Consider the following 19,115-nt stretch of genomic DNA (forward strand, 5'->3'; position numbering starts at 1 on the left):
CATTCAGGACAACATGGATAAACCTAGATGGCATTATGTTAAGTGAAGTAAAACAGACACAGAAAGACAAAAACTTTGTGATCTCACTTATGTACAGAATCTAAAATAGTCAAACTCATAGAAGCACAGAATAGAACAGTGGTTGTCAGGGTTTGGGGGAAAGAGGAAATGGGAGGTGATATTTAAAGGATAAAGTTTCGGTTGTTCAAGATAAATGAGTTCTGGAAATCTACTATATAAAATATCATGCCCATAGCTAACAATACTGAATTGTATACTTTAAATTTGCTATGAGGACAGATCTTAAGTGTCATATCACCAAAAAACACACACCCACACACACACACATACACAACAAAACAAAAAACCCCAACAATAACAAAGAGAGCTGGAGAAAACTTGGGAGGGGATGGATATGTTTATAGCCTTGATGAGGGTGATGGCTTCATGAGTGTATATTTACCCCCAAACATATTTAGATGCATATGTTAAATATGTACAGCTTTTCATATGTCAATCATAACTCAATAAAATGGATTAAAAAATTTTCTTAAATAGTTTCCTGGGACAGAAATGGGGTAAGGGAAGGAAAATTGCAATAGGCACAAGGAAATTTGGGAAGATAATAAATATGTTCATTATCTTGATTGCATAAACATGTAAAACTCATCAAATTATACATTTTAAATATATGCAGCTTATTTGATGTCAATACAGAAATAAATATATAAAATATAATGAAGAGTGATAAATATGGTATTTCTATACCTTTTATTTTTAGTTGACACATAATAACTGTATATATTTATAGGGTACAAAGTGATCTTTCAATACATGCATACAATGTGTAGTGATCAAATCGGGATAATTAGGATATCCATCACCTTAAACATTTATCCTTTCTTTGTGCTGGGAACATTTGGAATTCTCTCTTCTAGCCTTATGAAAATATACAACAAATTATTGTTAACTGTACTCACTCTATAGTGCTGTAAAACACTAAGATTTATTCTCCCTAACTAACTATAATTTGGTATCCATTAACCAATCTCTCCCTATCACCTCCTCCCCCAACTCTTACCAGCCTCTCATAACCATATTTTTACCATTTCTATGAGCTCAATTTTATTTTTAGCTCCCATATGTGTGTAGGAATCTGCAATATTTATCTTCCTATGCCTGATATATTTGTCTTAACATAATGTCCTCCAGGTTCATCCATGTTGCCACAGATGATAGGATTTTATTCTCTTTATGGCTGAATAGTATTCCATGTGTATATATGCCACATTTTCTTTATCCATTCATTTGCTGACTGAATAGCCAATATATCTTGGCTGTTGTGAATAGTGCTGCAGTAAACCTTGGGGGTGTAGGTATCTCTTCAATATACTGATTTCCTTTCCTTTATATAAATACAATCCCAGCAGTGGGATTACTGGATAACATGGTAGTTCTATTTCTAGTTCTTTAAGAAACCTCCATACTCTTTTTCATAATGACTATACTAATTTACATTCTCACCAACAATGCATGAGAGTTCCCTTTTTTCAGCATCCTTGCCAGCATTTGTTATTTTTTGTCTTTTTGATAATAGCCATTCTAACAGGGGTGAGATGGTATCTCATTGTGGTTTTGATTTGCATTTCCCTGATGATTAGTGATGCTGAGCATTTTTCATATATTTGACGGTCATTTTTATGTCTTCTTTGAAGAAATGTCTATTCAGATCCTTTGTATAGTTTGAATTGGATTATTTGGGTTTTCTGCTACTGATTTGAGTTCCCTGCATATTCTGGATATTAGTCCCCTGTTGGATGAACGGTTTGCAAATATTTTCTCCCATTCAACAGGTTGTCTCTTCACCTTGTTTATTGTTTCCTTTGCTGTACAGAAGCTTTTTTGTTTGACATAGTCCCATTTGTCTATTTTTGTTTTTGTTACCTATGATTTTGTAGTCTTACCTATAAAATCTTTGCCTAGACCAATGTCCTGAAGCATTTCCCCTATGTTTTCTTCTAGTAGTTTCATAGTTTCATGTTTTATGTTTAAGTCTTTAATTCACTTTGAGTTGATTTTTTAATATGGTGACAGAGAGGGATCTCAAGTCACCATAATGATGGATTAAATCAATAAATGCTGTTGAAACAACTTGATGATGGTGAGAAGGAGATCTGGGGGAAGAGATAAGCCGTATTTGTACTCATTCCTGACAACAAAACTATTCTGGAGCAAAGATTTACAATTTAATTATGAAACTATAAATGTATAGAATAAAAGACAAATATTATATAACCTGGCTGAAAAATCTTTTCCTAAGCATATTGAAAAACACAGAAACTACAAGCAAAAAAGACTGATAAATCTGACTGTCATAGTGAAAAGAAAACAGGTCAAAATACAAACTGATAATATCCAGTTGTGCTAAGAGTGTGACAAAGCAGGTGTTACTTTATACTACAACTGTGTAGGAAAGTGTATTTCACCATTTGGAAAGTAATATTAATATACAAAGGATGCATATAGTTTGGTGTAACAATTCAACTTGTAAGAACTTATCCTATGGAAACCCACATAGGAGGACAAAGATGTGACAGAGATACTCTGTTCAGTGTTCCTCATATTAGCAGAAATCGGAGGGGCCTTGCAATGTCCATCAATAGGGACTGGCTAAATAAATTATGCTAATACAATGAAATACTACATGGTTATTAAACTGCATAAAGAATACACATGGGCATATGCACACGCATGCAGGCATGCACACACACACACACACACACACATATCCATCCAACACTGCTGCCATGGACCTTATAAAGATACACACAACACAGAATATTCAGTATGGTCTCATTTTTGGAAAAAACTGATACAGATACAATACATGTCTGGAAAATAATGAGGAGAATATGCATCTAGTTGTAAGCCATGAAATTATGGTAAACTGTCACATGCTATGTTAGATATCTCTATGTTACAAGTATGCATTGTTTTCGTTACAAAAACAAAAACAACCTAAAATTTCTATGTAATAACTTGCCCTCACTGGCTTTGCATCAGTCTTTCTCCAATTTGGTACCTTTAATAAATCCAAAATGCAATCTCACTTGCTGGAGCTATTTAAAAAGCTCCACTTTTCCCATAAATCTGTAAACTGATTTAGTACATCAGATTTCCTGGCTCAGTCTGAATATCGTTTGTAGCTCTGAGTAAGCACGTAAATTCTGTTCTGGTTTTTTTTGTTGTTTTTGTTGTTGTTCATCCAAGAAAACAAATGCAAAGAGCATCAAAAGCAAATGCTAATATATATTTGCTGCTTTATTTAATCAAAACTAGTAACTTTTTGCTGATATTTCTACTTTCTTAAAAAGTGGGTATTCTCAGTTATTTTCATGAATGAACTTTATGGAGGTCTATGTTACTGAAGAATTTTGAGAAAAAGTAAAATTCAGTGGTTACATATTGAGAATGAGTAATCACTGATTTTATACTAGGTTCTTCCAGTAATTCTTTGCATTTACCATTAGTCATTTTACTTTGTTCCATTATCAAAGGGCTCCAAGTACACATGATTTGGGAGTAGTATGACTAGGCAAGTCTGACCACAGTAAGCATTACATTTTTTAACATAAGCCTGAAATCAGAATTGGCCAATGGCTAATGACTGGGCACTCCCAGAGAGTCTGGAGTTAGGAAAGAAGTTGAGTGTCATCACTCACCATGGCCAAAATTAAGAAGAGCCACAACCACTGTCCTTTGTTAGTACATCAAACTAAAGAACTCTGGCCCCTTGTGCTATTACATTTTCCAATTCCACAGTGCTAGAAGTAAGTCTTTGTGAGAGCAACCAGGCAAGAGAACATAATCAAGGGTGTCCAAATGGGGACAGAAGAGATAAAACTCTCACTCTTTGCTGATGACATTATATTATATCTAGAAAACCCCAAGGATTCAACCAAGAGACTCCTGGAACTGATAAATGAATTCAGTAGAGTCTCAGGATACAAAATTGATACACACAAATCAGAGGCATTCATATATGCCAATAACAGTCAAACTGAGAACCAAAGACTCAATACCCTTCACAATAGCAACAAAGAAAATAAAGTACCTAGGAATACATTTAACTTAGGAGGTAACAGACCTCTACAGGGAGAACTATGAAACACTGAGGAAGGAAATCGCAGAGCACATAAACAGGTGGAAAACCATACCATGCTCGTGGATTGGAAGAATCAACATTGTTAAAATGTCTATGCTACCCAACGTGATCTACGGATTCAATGCAATCCTTATTAAATTACCAACATCATTTTTCACAGATATAGAAAAAATTATTTTACGCTTGGTATGGAACCAGAGAAGACCCCGTTTAGCAAAAGCAATTTTAGGCAATAAGAACAAAATGGGAGGCATTAATTTGCCAGACTTCAAACTATACTACAAGGCTGTAGTTATTAAAACAGCTTGGTATTGGCACAAGAACAGGGACACAGACCAGTGGAACAGAACCGAGAATCCAGATATAAAACCATCCTCATATAGCCATCTAATCTTTGACAAAGCAGACAAAAACATACTCTGGGGAAAAGAATCCTTATTCAATACATGGTGCTGGGAAAACCGGATAGCCACATGTAGAAGACTGAAACAGGACCCACACCTTTCACCTCTCACAAAAATCAAATCATGGTGGATAACAGACTTAAACCTAAGGAGTGAAACTATTAGAATTCTAGAAGAAAATGTGGGAAAGACTCTTATAGACATTGGCCTAGGCAAAGAATTTATCAAGAAGACCCCAAAGGCAATTACAGCAACAACAAAAATAAATAAATGGGACCTGATTAAATTAAAAAGCTTCTGCACATCCAAAGAAACTGTTAAGAGAGTAAATAGACAACCTACAGGATGGGAAAAAATTTTCGCATGCTACACATCCAATAAAGGACTGATACCTAGAATCTATTTAGAACTCAGGAAAATCAGCAAGAAAAAAATCAAACAACCCTATCAAAAAGTGGGCAAAGGACATGAGAACAGAAATTTTTCAAAAGAAGACAGAAGAATGGCCAACAAACATATAAAAAAATGCTCAACATCTCTAATGATCAGGGAAATGCAAATCAAAACCACAATGAGATATCACTTAACGTCAGTGAGAATGGCGTTTATCAAAAAGTCCCATAACAATAAATGTTGGCGTGGATGCACAGAGACAGGAACACTCATATACTGCTGGTGGGACTGCAAACTAGTGCAACTTCTGTGGAAAGCAATATGGAGATACCTTAAACAGATACAAGTAGACCTACCATTTGATCCAGCAATCCCATTATTGGGCATCTACCCAAAACAACAAAAGACATTCTATAAAAAAGACATCTGCACCCGAATATTTATAGCAGCACAATTCACAATTGCAAAGAGTGTAAACAACCCAAGTGCCCATCAATACATGAGTGGATTAATAAAATGTGGTATATGTACACCATGAAGTATTACTCAGCTATAAGAAATAATGGGGATATAGAATCTCTTATGTTCTCCTGGATAGAGTTGGAACCCATTCTACTAAGTGAAGTATTCCAAGAATGGAAAAATAAGCACCCCATGTACTCATCACCATCAAATTGGTTTCCCTGATCATCACCTAAGAACACATTCAGGAATAACATTAATCAGGTGTCGGGCAGATGTGGTGGGGGGAGGGGATGGGTGTATACATACATAATGAGTGCGATGAGCACTGTCTAGGGGATGGACACGTTTGAAGCTCTGACTCGGGGGGTGGAGGGGCAAGGGCAATATACATAACCTAAACTTTTGTACCCCCACAATATGCTGAAATACTAACAAAAATAAATAAATAAATAAGAATTTAAAAACAACAAAAAAAGAAAGATAAAGTCAACAGATGTGGAGAAAAAGTAAAGGGATGAATGAACAAGCACCAATGTCCTATCTCATCTACTATTACTACTTATAATCAGACTACAGATTTTTCAAAGCCAATAAACTGTACTAAACTTTGCTTTTTTAAAAAAAAAAAAAAAAAAGGAAGCAAAACCCAAAAAGCTTATGATTTGGGGAAGAACATTATTTAACATCTTATCACTTATCTACTTCTCTCCTATGTTTCTTAACTAGGCTGTCTTCGAAAGAAGGAAGGATGAATACATACTACCTTTTCCTCAAAGTAAAGCCCAGGACTTAGATCTAGAAACAAGAATGATGATGATAAAACTCGAGATTCCACTGGTGTAGGAGAGACTGTATGTAACAGGTTCTCAATCTGGGCCCTATGATTGGCCAAAGACATACTAAGCCCTACTGTAGTTTTTTTAAATTGTGTACAATATGTGGTTTTTGTCATAATAAAGTCTGTCTTTACTGGCACTGATTATGCAGAAACTAGTTATGCTGTATTTAGCCCAAGTTTACTGATATAAGTTTATTTTACTTAATTCAACCCATTTATTCAGCTAACATGAAACTGATCAGATTAAAGTTATCTGTTCACTTGCTGGATGAACAACTTCACTTCATTCAATCCAGTAACAATAGATTGTACCCTAGCCCTAGAGAAAGATATTTTGTAGTACAAATTTATGATACAAGCTACCAAGAATGGATCTGTGCAAATCCATTTTCATTTCCAAAAACAGCACCTCAGTACATACTTTAATGGCAGTCTACGTTAGCAGTATGTAAAGTCACCTTTGTATACAACAGAAATTTGTTGTATGGCTACATTCTTCAATCTACAAAAGCCCAGAATGGGTATAAATGTAGGTTGAAGAATGAGATTTATCTCCTGCATCTGGCAGATACTCTTCATATAAATTTAAAAATATCTTCCTAAATCAAACATTTTGAAATTTTAATCAAATCTTGTTTTCTATTTTAGAAATTTTTGCCCATGTGCATAGCAGAACCTCATTAATGGTATACTGAACACAAGCATATAAATTCTTAAAATTATAAGGAACTTGTAATTTTAACATACTCTAAGAACCAACCCATATTAGTTGAGTTTCAACTAGAGTAGAGCAAAGCAATACTATAAGCCCGATGAATGCACAGGATTGAAAACATTCCTTAAATGTAATGTGACTGTCAGTCTATACTACATTGGTGTCTCCGTGATTAAATCCTCTGGGCTCCAAGAATCCATAAAGAGACTCTTTTCTAAAGATACAGTTGACTTGAAAGATTTACTAACGCTTGCTTCAACTCCTAATCTCTAGAATTGTTAAAACAACATGATTTTCAAACTAGTGTATTGCTAATCCCATTTTTATTGTTAACATTTGCCACTGAAATTGCTCTTTGTTTGTTTTGGAATAGACACATAAAATATCATGACAGCAATATTTTGGCACATATTGGAAAATCTGCCATGAATAAAGATTTTTTTCCAATAAAATAGAGTTTGCCTATATTACTTGGCATTAAAATGATTTATTGAAGTAGGCCAAAACATAAACCACTGAAATAAAATAAAGAAAGATTAGAGTTATAGCAAAATTCAAAGGCTGATACATCCAAATCACATTTAAGATGCATTTAAAAGCGGTTTCTACTCTTTGGAAAGTGGCAAAGTAAAAAAAAAGAATGTCCTCCATCCTGCAGATCCAGCAATTCTGCACTCCAAAGCCAAGCCATCTTCTGATGGCTCCTGTTTTTCAGGAACCTGCATTTATTAAGCAGATCTGGACTGCATTAGTGATGTAGACCCTGAAGACTGCGCATGCTACAAATGCATTCAGCTTAATCCAGCGCACACTGCGTGAGCCTCCACTCACTAACAAGCTGCCTGTGCTGTCACTGAAAATGCAGAGCTCTCAGCCAGGTAGGCCCTGTCAGGGGAATAGCACCCAGTTTTGTAAGTAATCAGCCACCCTCGCTTTCTCCACTGCTTGGTGTGCAGGGAAAGTTGCAGCTGGAGCTCGAGATTGAAAACATTCTGCCTGTTCTCTACCCTGAACATGGTGTTAGAACTCCTGGGATTTCAGATCAAACTTCTGAGACCAGCCAGCTCTGTTTTTTATGCTCCCTTCCCCAAAGTCCCCTTGGCTGACCTCAAGCCTCACTGATGGAGACTGGCAGGAGCTCCCAGAGTCCAGCTTTCACCCTGTTTCAGTCCTCCAGTGACTGAAGGAACATGGACGCTCAAGTTTCCAGTACATGCCCATGACCCTAGCCTGATTCTCCCTGAGTCCCAACCTGTGGCTGATCAGCCCACCTCCTCATCGCACATACCTCCTGCAGCATAAGAGTGTTAGAAGATTTTTTTCTCAAGTAGAGGATTTTAAAAAGCATAAATTATTGGCAAAGCCAATGATCACACTATAAAGCCCTGAAGGATTTTGTTCCAAACTACCCTCTAGCCTCACTTCCTACCACTTTTCCATGGCCTCTGCTCCATGTACTTAAGCACATCTAAGGGCAGTTGGCCTTCCCTACACACAGATTCCACATTCAACCACCACGGATCAAAAATATTTGGGAAAAAAATTAAAAATAACAACAAAAAAATACAAATTTAAAAATACAGTATAACAACTATTTACATAGCATTTATATTGTATTGGGTATTACAGGTTATCTAGAGACAATTAAAAGGATACAGGAGGATGTACAAGGGACTTGAGTACCTATGGATTATGGCAGCCACTCCCAACCTTTTTGGCACCAGGGACCGGTTTCACGGAAGACAATTTTTCCAAGGTGGGAGAAGGACAGCAGTTATAAAGGAGCAGCTGTAAACACAGAGGAAGCTTCCACTGCCTGCTCGCCCACCTGCAGCCACTCACCTCCTACTGTTCGGCCCAGTTCCACAGTGATGCATGACCCAGTTCCTAACAGGTCATGGCAGCAGACCTGGGGTTGGGGGCCACAGGATTACGGTATAGGGGGTAAGGCCCTAGAACCAATCCCTCTCAGATACTGAGAGACTACTATACTCAGCATTCCATATGCTAACCTTGCCTTCCCATCCCCCAAGCTGGACTGCCAGCACCCCCCGCCCCAAGTAACTCTTCCTTTTCCCTTAAGGCCCTGTTCAAAAGTCACTTCTGTGAGACTCCCAGAGTTGGTCACTCCCTCCTCAGGGTCCACAGCTTTCTATTCCTCCCTCCATAAAGCTCTTACTATGTATGCTCTTACCAAACTGTATGCTTACACATCGTTTTCTCCTTGCAACATGAATTCAGAGGGCCTACATATTAGCCATTCAGACCAAAAGTAGCCCTAGGTCCCCTAAGTAGACTGTGAAACTGGAGATTGCTTTTATATTTTTTCCAAAATAATAAAAATTAATTTCAATTGATTATTTAACCAGTTTGAATCCATGCTTGGAACTATTGGTCTATCACACAGCTCCGGAAATGTCTGCTCTTCCTAAGATTTCTACATGGCTCTTTTGTACAAACAGGACATCAAATTCGGAATTCTGTTCCCTTCACCTTTACTTGTCTCCATGCCTGCAGGAAAAACAGAGAAGTTGCCTGCAATTCCATCAGAAGAAACACGATCACCTTCTTAATGAAAAATACGTAGGAGAGCAATGCTGGGAAGGGTACATCATAGGAGGAACTCCAGAAAGGAGGAAGGACGTTACAAAGCCTGCAAGCAGGCTTTAAGTGTTATCAAACAGAAGCTGGAAAAGTTATGGGCTAAAAGTAAAGAAAAAGTCATCAAGGAGTCACTGGAGACCACCAACTGAAAGAGTCAAAAGCTGCTTTGTTGTTTTTTTAATGGGTGGCTAGAAGGCACAAGTAGTAAGCCAAGCATGCAGGGTACCACACAATCTTCCCATTTTGCCTCATTCCGATCAGATCATTGCTAGAAGCTGCCAGATATATATGCTAGACACCACCTAAGCCCTCAAACTTAGAAACCAAACCAAATTGAAGCATATAATGTGTTGCCTTGAATGTAGAAATCCATCAGTTCTAAGATGCACCACTATTTTATCAAGTACTAAGAAAGAAAAATGTGGCCAATTAAACTATGACATGGTTTCTTATTACTTAGAATTTTTATTTACTTTTTATTGAAAGAGCTTTTAGACTTATTCAGACACAGATTTTTATAATGTATCGCCCTTAGGCATTTATAAAAAGGAAAATAAAAGTGAAATAAATTGGTTAAGCCAATGACAACCAGTTCACCTGGCTGAAAGCAACTGTAAAATGTCACTGATTTGGAAAGTATATCTCGGTTTTAGAAATGTTAAAATCTAAAAAAAATGTGCAACATAGAATCAATAAAATACTATATTATGTCTACCTCAGTGACAAAAGTTTTAAAAGAGCAAGATAATAGTTCACAGGATAACTGCTACAAAGACATTTCATTGATTAAAAAATGTATTTGTACAGAGAAAAAAGTTGAGATCATTAAACTGAAGAAAGACAAAAATAAAATAGGAATTTAATAATGTTCTTCAAGGACAACAAAGTCCTGCAGTGATTTCAAATACTTTTCTTCTTTACTTTTTAGCAGCAGGATCTCTTTTTAAAATAATATCCTATAAGAAACCTGAGCATGGAGCTGTTCTGGTTAGAGCAAGGACATCATTCCAGACATGCCTGTGAGACCACAGGGCTCAGGACCAGCTACAATCTCGACACACAGAACGGATGTCACCTTCCACCCACTCCCTACAACAGCCATGCTACAATGACAAGAGTTTAAATTGTGGCATTAATCAAACAAAAGATTATTCAAGTATGGAGGGGTTTTGGTAACCTACAAAAAGGAATTTTATATGTTGTGATTTTAGACTTTGAGATGATTGCCAAAGGATAGAATGAGAACCTTCTGTCAGTCATAAAAGGCACCATAGTGACCTTAGCAGGTTAGAAGCTCTCCTGCCAAAGCAAGAGGATAAATCACATCCACCCATTAAGGTCCGTTCTAGCTCTAGAATGTCTAAAACACCAGTCTCTTTCCAAATACATGCCAAAAGTGGCTGAGTTTGGACAGTTTTCACTCTTGTCCCATGCCCAACCATGTGCCAAACTCAGCAGTTTGTTACACCATTGTCCTCCAAAACAAATCCAGCTCCATAACAAATTAGCAAGTAATGTGCACCTTACCAAAGGTGGGGAGACATACATACCACTAGACAAAACATAAAAATCCCCACTAGACAGCTCTTGATCTACAAATTTCTTTACCTCCCTTTTCTCTATCCCACCTCCTTATGCTGTCTGTAAAATCCCCTTTTCCTATTCTAAGCAATTCAATCCAGGCTCTAACCTTGCATATTCCATTCAGCAAGGCAGCTGTCATCTTGTCACTTGAGCATGCTTTGGGAACACTACCCACTGCCACCCCTGCACCCCATCCAATGCAAACAGCTCAGCAAACCCACTAAGCTCTCCTGAAAGGGAAAGGGTGATCTGTAGCTAAGAAAAATAAAGCTTTCACCATAAGGGCGTAATAACACACACAAAAAAAATTTGTAGATTAAGATTTTAAGATGATTATGGAAAGTTTATTTTCCATTGGTAGGGCTATCAAACTATCACAGCTAATGCTCCATTGATGACCAAGGTAGGTTAGGCTGATTTGGCTGGGGAAGTGTCCCTTCCTTTGTTCCTAATACTGTCATCGAGCTATGGAGGCAAAGTTCTTGGTAAAAGGGGATAACACACTGAGATATAACAGAATCTTTCTTTGGCCACAGGCACTCCCTTGCTATATGCACAATTCAATTTTCAACCTAACTCACAGATCTATATATAGTATAATTAATGATTCAACACAGATGAAGAAAGTCAACCCTGCATCCCATTTTATTCTCTACAAATAAGAAACCTAGATGAAAGATTTTCTTTAACAGATGTTTTTCAATTAAGTTGTATTCTGTGAATAGAAAAATGGTGTATGGAAGCTGAGCTACTCTAAGTTCTAAAGAAGACAACCATATAACCACAGGCATAAAACTGCTGATCTGGTACCCAGGAACTACAAAGTCAGAGGCTTCATATTAAACATCAGAAAAGTCATACTAAAGTGTAACCATAATCATTATGCCCTCCCTCCACAAACCAACCTCAGATAAAGTATTCTACGTTAGAAAACACATATTGTTTCATACCATAAAACTCAAATCTGCAGGATTTGTAAGAAGAGATGTCATGAAACAGTGTCCCTATAAAATTTCAGAGCTTGACATCCCTTTACAGTTAGGAAAGCTGTCGTCTGAAGAGGTTAAGTGAGACAATAAAGGACAGACAATATTTCGGGGCAGAATCAGGGTGAGCAAATCAACTATACAACTCAGCCAAAATCTTTAAAATTCCAAAATTTCACTTGAATTTCAAGTGCACATTTCCTTTCTTACCAGAATTACTTCAAAAATGAGTGGGATCAGTTTGCTTTCTTCCACGAGTCTGTTAGAAAAGATGAAAACAGAACCACATGTTAGACAATACATATTTAAACTGTTGTCGTGATATGGAGCACTATAGCCCCCACATTTTATTGCTAAAATTCTATGACCAAGATATAGTATGATTAAATGCTCACTTCTGAAACACTAAACTAACAGCTATTAAACACAATATAAAGTCTCTTTGCAAGTGACTACTAGCCTTATTGATCCGTAGCAAGTAAAATCTCAAAAAGACTGATATTTTAATGTAAAAATTAATTAAAATTCACAATTATTATCAAGACTATCAAAACAGTTAATGTCAGCAGAAATAACATAACCAACCTTCACTGCACAGTTAAATCATAAGCATGCCACGGTGTAATTTTTTACATATGTCTCATTAGCTGTCTTCTCAGCATTAAGAAATTAATGTACAACGAATTTTAATGATCTTTAATTTTTAAAAAATTGGACACCAATCACCTGGTAGACTCTAGGCACTTTTCCTTATCAAATCTAGTTATATAAATTGCCATCAATTGTAACAGAAGATTTTTTTCATGCAATTTAAGAGAAAACAGCCTTGATAAAACCTAAACCATTCAAAAGTCAGTTTTTATTAAGAACAATACTTAAATTTCTAAATACTCCTTTAGTCCAGGAATTGTCAAACATTTTTTCCGTAATGGGCCAGACAGTAAATATTTCAGGTTTTGCAGGTCACACGGTCTCAATAGCAACTACTCAATTCTGTCATTGTAAAGTGAAAGCAGCCATAAATAATACACAAATAAATTGGCATTGCTGTGTTCCAATAAAACTTTATTTACAAAAACAGGCACTAGGCCATGTTTGGGCAACAAGTTATAGTTTGCTGATTCCTGCTTCAATCGAGAAAAAAAAAAAGTCATATTCCTTTTTACCGTTTTATTAGAATTAACTTTGTATGATAAACCACAGAGCTTAAGATAAACATGCTGCATATGTTGTAGGTGTGTGCAATTTGCCTATTTTACAGAAAACACCAGGTGGATGGAAAGGGAATTTTATCATCTGGATTCCCAAAAGAATGATCAATCCTATGAAACTAACCAAAAAAAATCGCAGTGTTTGCACATATTTGTTAAGAGAAAGTGAGATACTATATTTTTCCCAAAGACTGAAGCACTTAAAAAGGCCTACCTTGGTGCCTAGCAAAAATAAATGTAATTAATGCTCATTGCAGCATCATCCACAATAGGCAAGACATGGAAACAACCTAAATGCTCATCAATGGATGAATGAATAGAGAAAATGTGGTATACATACACAATGGAATACTAGTCAGCCTTAAAAAAACAGGAAATTCTGTCATTTGTGACAACATGGAGGAACCTGGAGAACATTATGCCAAGTGAAATAAGCCAGGCACAGACAAACAAATACCGCGTGATCTCACTTATATGTGGAATCTCAAAACATGGAACTCGTAGAAGCAGAGAGTAAAATAGTGGGTGGGGAGGGTGGTGGACAGGGAAAGGGGAGATGTAACTCAAAGGGTACAAAGTTCATTTAGACAGGAGGAAAACTTAGTCAATAATAATGCATTTTATTAAATACTATGGTATGTAATTAAAAAAATAATTCATTTTATATTTCCATATTGCTAAAAGAATAGATTTTAAATGTTCTCACAACAGAAAAAAAAAGTGAGGTGATAGATGTTAATTAGCCTCATTCCACAATGTATACATGTATCATAATATACTCTACTCCATAAATGTATGCAATTATTTAAAAATAAAACAATTTAAAATGTTAATAAATTTTAAAAATAAATGTGATTATTTCTGTAGTTTCAATATATTAGGGGGGGAAAGGTTTTGATTACAAATATTAAGTTCATTTAAATGCTCTCACTTTCCTAGGCAACTGAAGGCTCCTACGTGAGGATGAAGCTCCCCACACCGTGCCTAGCTAGGACAGGAGATGCACAGACCATGCACAACTTCAGGCCAAGGAAATTTACAGTCTCCTTCCTCAGCTTCCTAGATGTTAACTCTCTCTTTCCCTAAATTGGTTGTCTTAAATTTGTATTACATACACTATTATTAGGCTCAGGCTGAAATAGCCAAGCACATATCTCAGAGTTGCCCTAGCAACCAAGGCCAAGAAAGTCACAGGAACATAACTACCCTACTTCTCCAATGGTACCTGGAAGTTAGTCTACTCCATCATTCAGACCAAGAACATCCACTCACACCAGCTCTTTGATGATAGTATTTTAAAATATATTCTACTAAGATATAACCACATAAAACTACCATAATTCATTCTTCAAAATCACAGCTATTTCTCCTCCAGGCCTCTGCATGATGGGCAGGCTGGCGGGGATTACCTCTTACAATTCCTCTGACTCTAAAGTCTAACACTCCATCTTCACATTCTTCTGAACACAATCAACCATAACAATTTTTGTTCTTTGACTTAACATAATTTTCAGCCACATACAGTATTCCTTGGTAAATAAAAAGGGAACTCAAGCTAAATAAAATAAATATTTTTAGCTGTTTTCTATGACTTATGAACTAACCTTTCATGTGATTCCAACAGAGGAACTCTAAAGCAAGTAAGGAACAAGGGTAGCTGCAATCATTTAATATTATCTGTAAAAGCAGTATCTATTAAAAGCAGTATTTTTCTAAAATGTGGGAAGTGACCAACATGCAGACAATCAGAGGTGTTTACTGAGTATTGACCAGCATGTTTTTAATTAAAAACAATAAAACAAAGAATATCCAAGGGTGTCACACGTAGCACTGTTCTGTGATGTATTGAGTCATGGCATAAAATGCTTTGCTTTTATTTTTTTAACTGTGAGTTGTAGATAAAATATCTGATATCCACAGATTTAAGGAGATTGCTTTAGAGACAATATTCATTTATCTTTCACTATGTTCTTACAATGAGGTTTTTAAAAAAATCACTGTCCTTATGTTAAGCATCTCTTCTCATACAGGATAGGTCCAACTGGTGGCTCAGGTCTCCAGTGATCAAACCCTCGATGGACTCTGAGTCGTGAGATCTACTCAGAGCACCCTTCATTTGATGCAGTACTTAGGCCACAGGGGATGAGGCTTACCTCTAAAAAAAAAAAGTTGATGCTGCTGATTCTCAGGGAATTATTCAGGCAGCAAGTCTTACATCATTATAGCAGCCCTTGGAAAATAATGATGCAAAAACCTATCTAATTTTGGGGGTTCTGTTGTGGCTGGCCACCATGATTTAAATCACTGGTATCATTTTACTACACAGGCCTGTTATATCCTAAATCCTAAAACAATGAAATGTCTATGGTTTATGAAAAGCCTGAAGGATGGGAAGTGATTTATCTAAATTTTTTTAAACCAAAACCAAACAGAGATCTTTTTGAAATGATCTCTGATCTTCAAAGGATTGTGAACTTATTAACTATGTTAGAGTATACTTTTCTTCCTTTATGTTAGCCGTCTAAGCACAATGTGTATAAGCAATCCCAGATGAGTAAATTGAAATATAGCTCCCAAATGTAGTTCCTGGGACTACTTTACCTAGGTCTTTGTTTGTTTCTCTCTTAATTTAATGACAGATTGTGTGTGGCTAAAGAGCCTTCTCTACAAAGTTTTGTCTCAGAAGATTCACTAGCATTTTTTATATTATTAACAAAGGAGGTACTGTTTCAACTATAAAATTTGAATAAACTTATGAAAATCTTTAGAACACATTGTTTGGCATTCTAACTCCCTCCTGTCCCCAAAGTAAATACTGCCCTTAATGTTGCCAATTTTTTTAAATTTATTTTTTGATGCTTGATAGTTTAAGCATCAATAAACAGTATTTAAAATGTCACATATTTAAATACAATCTAAATTATTGAGCTTTATCTATGTAAGCTAAAAGCACAAATTGACCTATGAGAGGATTTTATCACAAATGTGCAATGATTACCAAATAACTAAAATGCATACTTTAAATAATGGGTCAATACTTTTGGTGTAAGAAAGAATACTTGCTTTTGAGGTAAAGTCATTAGCAGTGGCTATGGAATCGTGATGGCCTTGTTTTTCTCTATTTTCTGGCACAGTTGCATTTCATGTACATTGAAAACAAAGGCTAAATATTGTTAAGTGAAGAAATGATGAGGTTCATAAACTTGGAAAGGAGAGCTTCATTTCCCACAAAGGGCTGCGGCCTGCAGGGTGGCCTTTCTGACAGGCTAGGAAGCAACAGCCTCAGGCAGAAGCCGAAAGCCTGTACTTGAAGGAAATGTCAAGAAACAGGAATTTATGCTGAGCAAGGTGGCTGAATGTACATATTTAACAAACTGTAGGAAGAGTCACGAATGCATCTTTGAAAGGAGAAACATGAGCATGGAGAGCTGAGCTTCATGCCCCTTCATAGGACACATGTACAAAACATGGCAGTGTTTACACAGAGTTTTCAGCCCTCTGACATCAAAAGGGGAAGCAGAGGACACGAAACCCTCATTGTGCATCCTCTGTAGACTGGTCAGAACCACTTCATGCTCAGCGGCTCTTACCAGGAAGGAACGTTGGCCTGAACCACCAAAAGGGAGGTTAGATTGGTTTCTGTTTAGCCCCTAGGGAAGAAAGCCCAACGGCAGGGAGAGGGTACAACAAGGCTGTCTCACCTCCCATCACACCATGGCTGGGAACTCAGCTTTAAGGTTTCTCTGGGGTCCCCTTGTCCAAGAGGAGAGTCTGTCCATTCAGTTGGTTGGGAGTCTTAGGATTTTATTTCAGTTTACCATATGAAGTGAAGTTGACAATTTTTGATATAAATTCCTAGTTGCAATTTAGGAAAAGTAGGAATAGAGAGATTAACTCCACTTCTATTCAGAGAGCTACAGAAGTGGGTTGGGCTAAATTTCACACCATTATTAACATTTTTAAACTTTCCTTTAAAATTTAAGAGTTCTGCCCCAAGGCCATGTAGGGATGAATCAAGACCAGAGTTAAAAGAACTGAAGTCCCACTGGCCCTGCCCCACCATACTCCCATAGTCATAGAGCAGGGAAGCTGAGAAGAGGTGGAGGGAGAGAAGGCAAAGGATCTCTGTCTGTTCTTCGCTCAGTTTTGCAAACAAAGAAAGGAGCCCCCAAGAGTGACAAGGCAGGTCCAAAGAGATCTCTGGGTTGTTCTACGGAGCTGCCCCGCCTTGGGTTTGCTTGCTTGCTTGGGATTTTTACCCACCCATGCAGGGAGGGATGAGACACATGAAGCAAGGGCCATAAGTCTGGATCCACTGTCCTGTGAGCCAGCCCCATCCAGCAGGGACACTGTCCTCCCCAAAGCACTTCATCCACCATCTCTCTACTTCAGGCATTCATCTTGTCATACTGATCTTACCTAGCACAGAGGTTTTTTTTTTTCTGGAAACTATCTCAGTACTCAATTTATGATTAACACTACTGAGGCCTTGCCATAGTCTAATATAATACTATAAACTCAAAGTCCATGCCCTCAAGTCGGTTGACAGATAAACAAACATAAAAATGGAATTAACTTCCATCACAGATACACTCGTATGCACAGGATGTGAAGGAACAGATGTGAGGAAAACCCCGCTGGCCCAGACGGGTGAGAGACGGTGTTTATGTGCCTTCAAAGACATTAGGAATTGGCAGTTCAAGTGTGTGCAGGGGGCAGGTGTGCATACACGGCGGGTGGGGGGTAAGAAGTGCCAGGAGAGCATTTTAAGTAGTAAAAGGTCAACGTGAAAGACGAACAGATTGATGCAGCCTTGAATTCCATGTTAAGATGCTGGGTTTCGCCCTAAAGGTTACGGGTGGCCGCTGAGGATTTTAAGCAGAATGACACAATTGGATTTGCTGTTCAAACTCTAATCTGACTGTGACAGGAAAAATGAACTAGGAGAAGGAGAGCAATTGCTCCTCAAAGTGTGGTCTGCAGCCCAGAGCCAGCCTGCAAACTGTTCACAGGTCTATGCCAAGATTACTACAGAAATTTGAAAGAGTATGTTTATGTCTGTTGGCTCCGCTGATAAAAAAAAATTGAAGTTTGGGACAGTTTTAAAACATGACCCCACCAAAATATAATGAAAAACCGGATATCAGTACAGTACTTCCCCACAAGCTATTTACAGTGTCTGAGAAACCCGACAGAGGCCACATTAACAAAGGGAGTGAGTTTCACATCCTGGTAATAAGACACATGGTCATCAGGTTTACTCCAACGTGAGGCAGTGAGGAAGGCACAGCATCACTTCTGTGGTAGTCCTGCCAAAATGCACAACCTCAATCTAATCATGAAAAACACCAAACTCAAATTGAGGGGCATCTTATAAAATTACTACCCCATACACTTCAAAAGTGTTATGGTCATGAAAGACAAGGGAAGACTGAGGAACTGCCCCAGACTGAAAAGACATGAAGACTAACTGCAATGTAGGATCCCAGACTAGATCCTGGACCAGAAAAAGGATATTAGTTGGAAAACTGGCAAAACTGGAATATGATCTGCAGTTTAGTTAATAGTATTACTATATCAATGCTAATTTCCTGATTTTGATAACTACACCACGGCTACGTGAGATGTTAACATTAGTGAAAGCTAGCTGAAGGGCACATGGAAATTCTTTGTACTGCTTTTGCAACTTCTCTGTAAGACTAAAATTATTTCAAAATTTAAAGTTGTTACTTTCTTTATGGCTCCTGAAT

The 19,115-nt window shown here is 37.3% G+C and overlaps 1 protein-coding gene across 1 annotated transcript in view; it reads right to left on the reverse strand.

Moving 5' to 3' along the window:
- ULK4 (unc-51 like kinase 4) overlaps nt 1-19,115 on the reverse strand; it is a 561,027-nt gene that overhangs the window by 277,118 nt on the left and 264,794 nt on the right. Inside the window, exon 31 of the mRNA XM_069475562.1 lies at nt 12,365-12,413. Coding sequence (XP_069331663.1) covers nt 12,365-12,413 — 49 coding nt within the window. The remainder of the gene's footprint in view (nt 1-12,364; nt 12,414-19,115) is intronic.

Source organism: Eulemur rufifrons, chromosome 7 (assembly GCF_041146395.1).
Source record: "Eulemur rufifrons isolate Redbay chromosome 7, OSU_ERuf_1, whole genome shotgun sequence".
Lineage (NCBI taxonomy): Eukaryota > Metazoa > Chordata > Mammalia > Primates > Lemuridae > Eulemur > Eulemur rufifrons.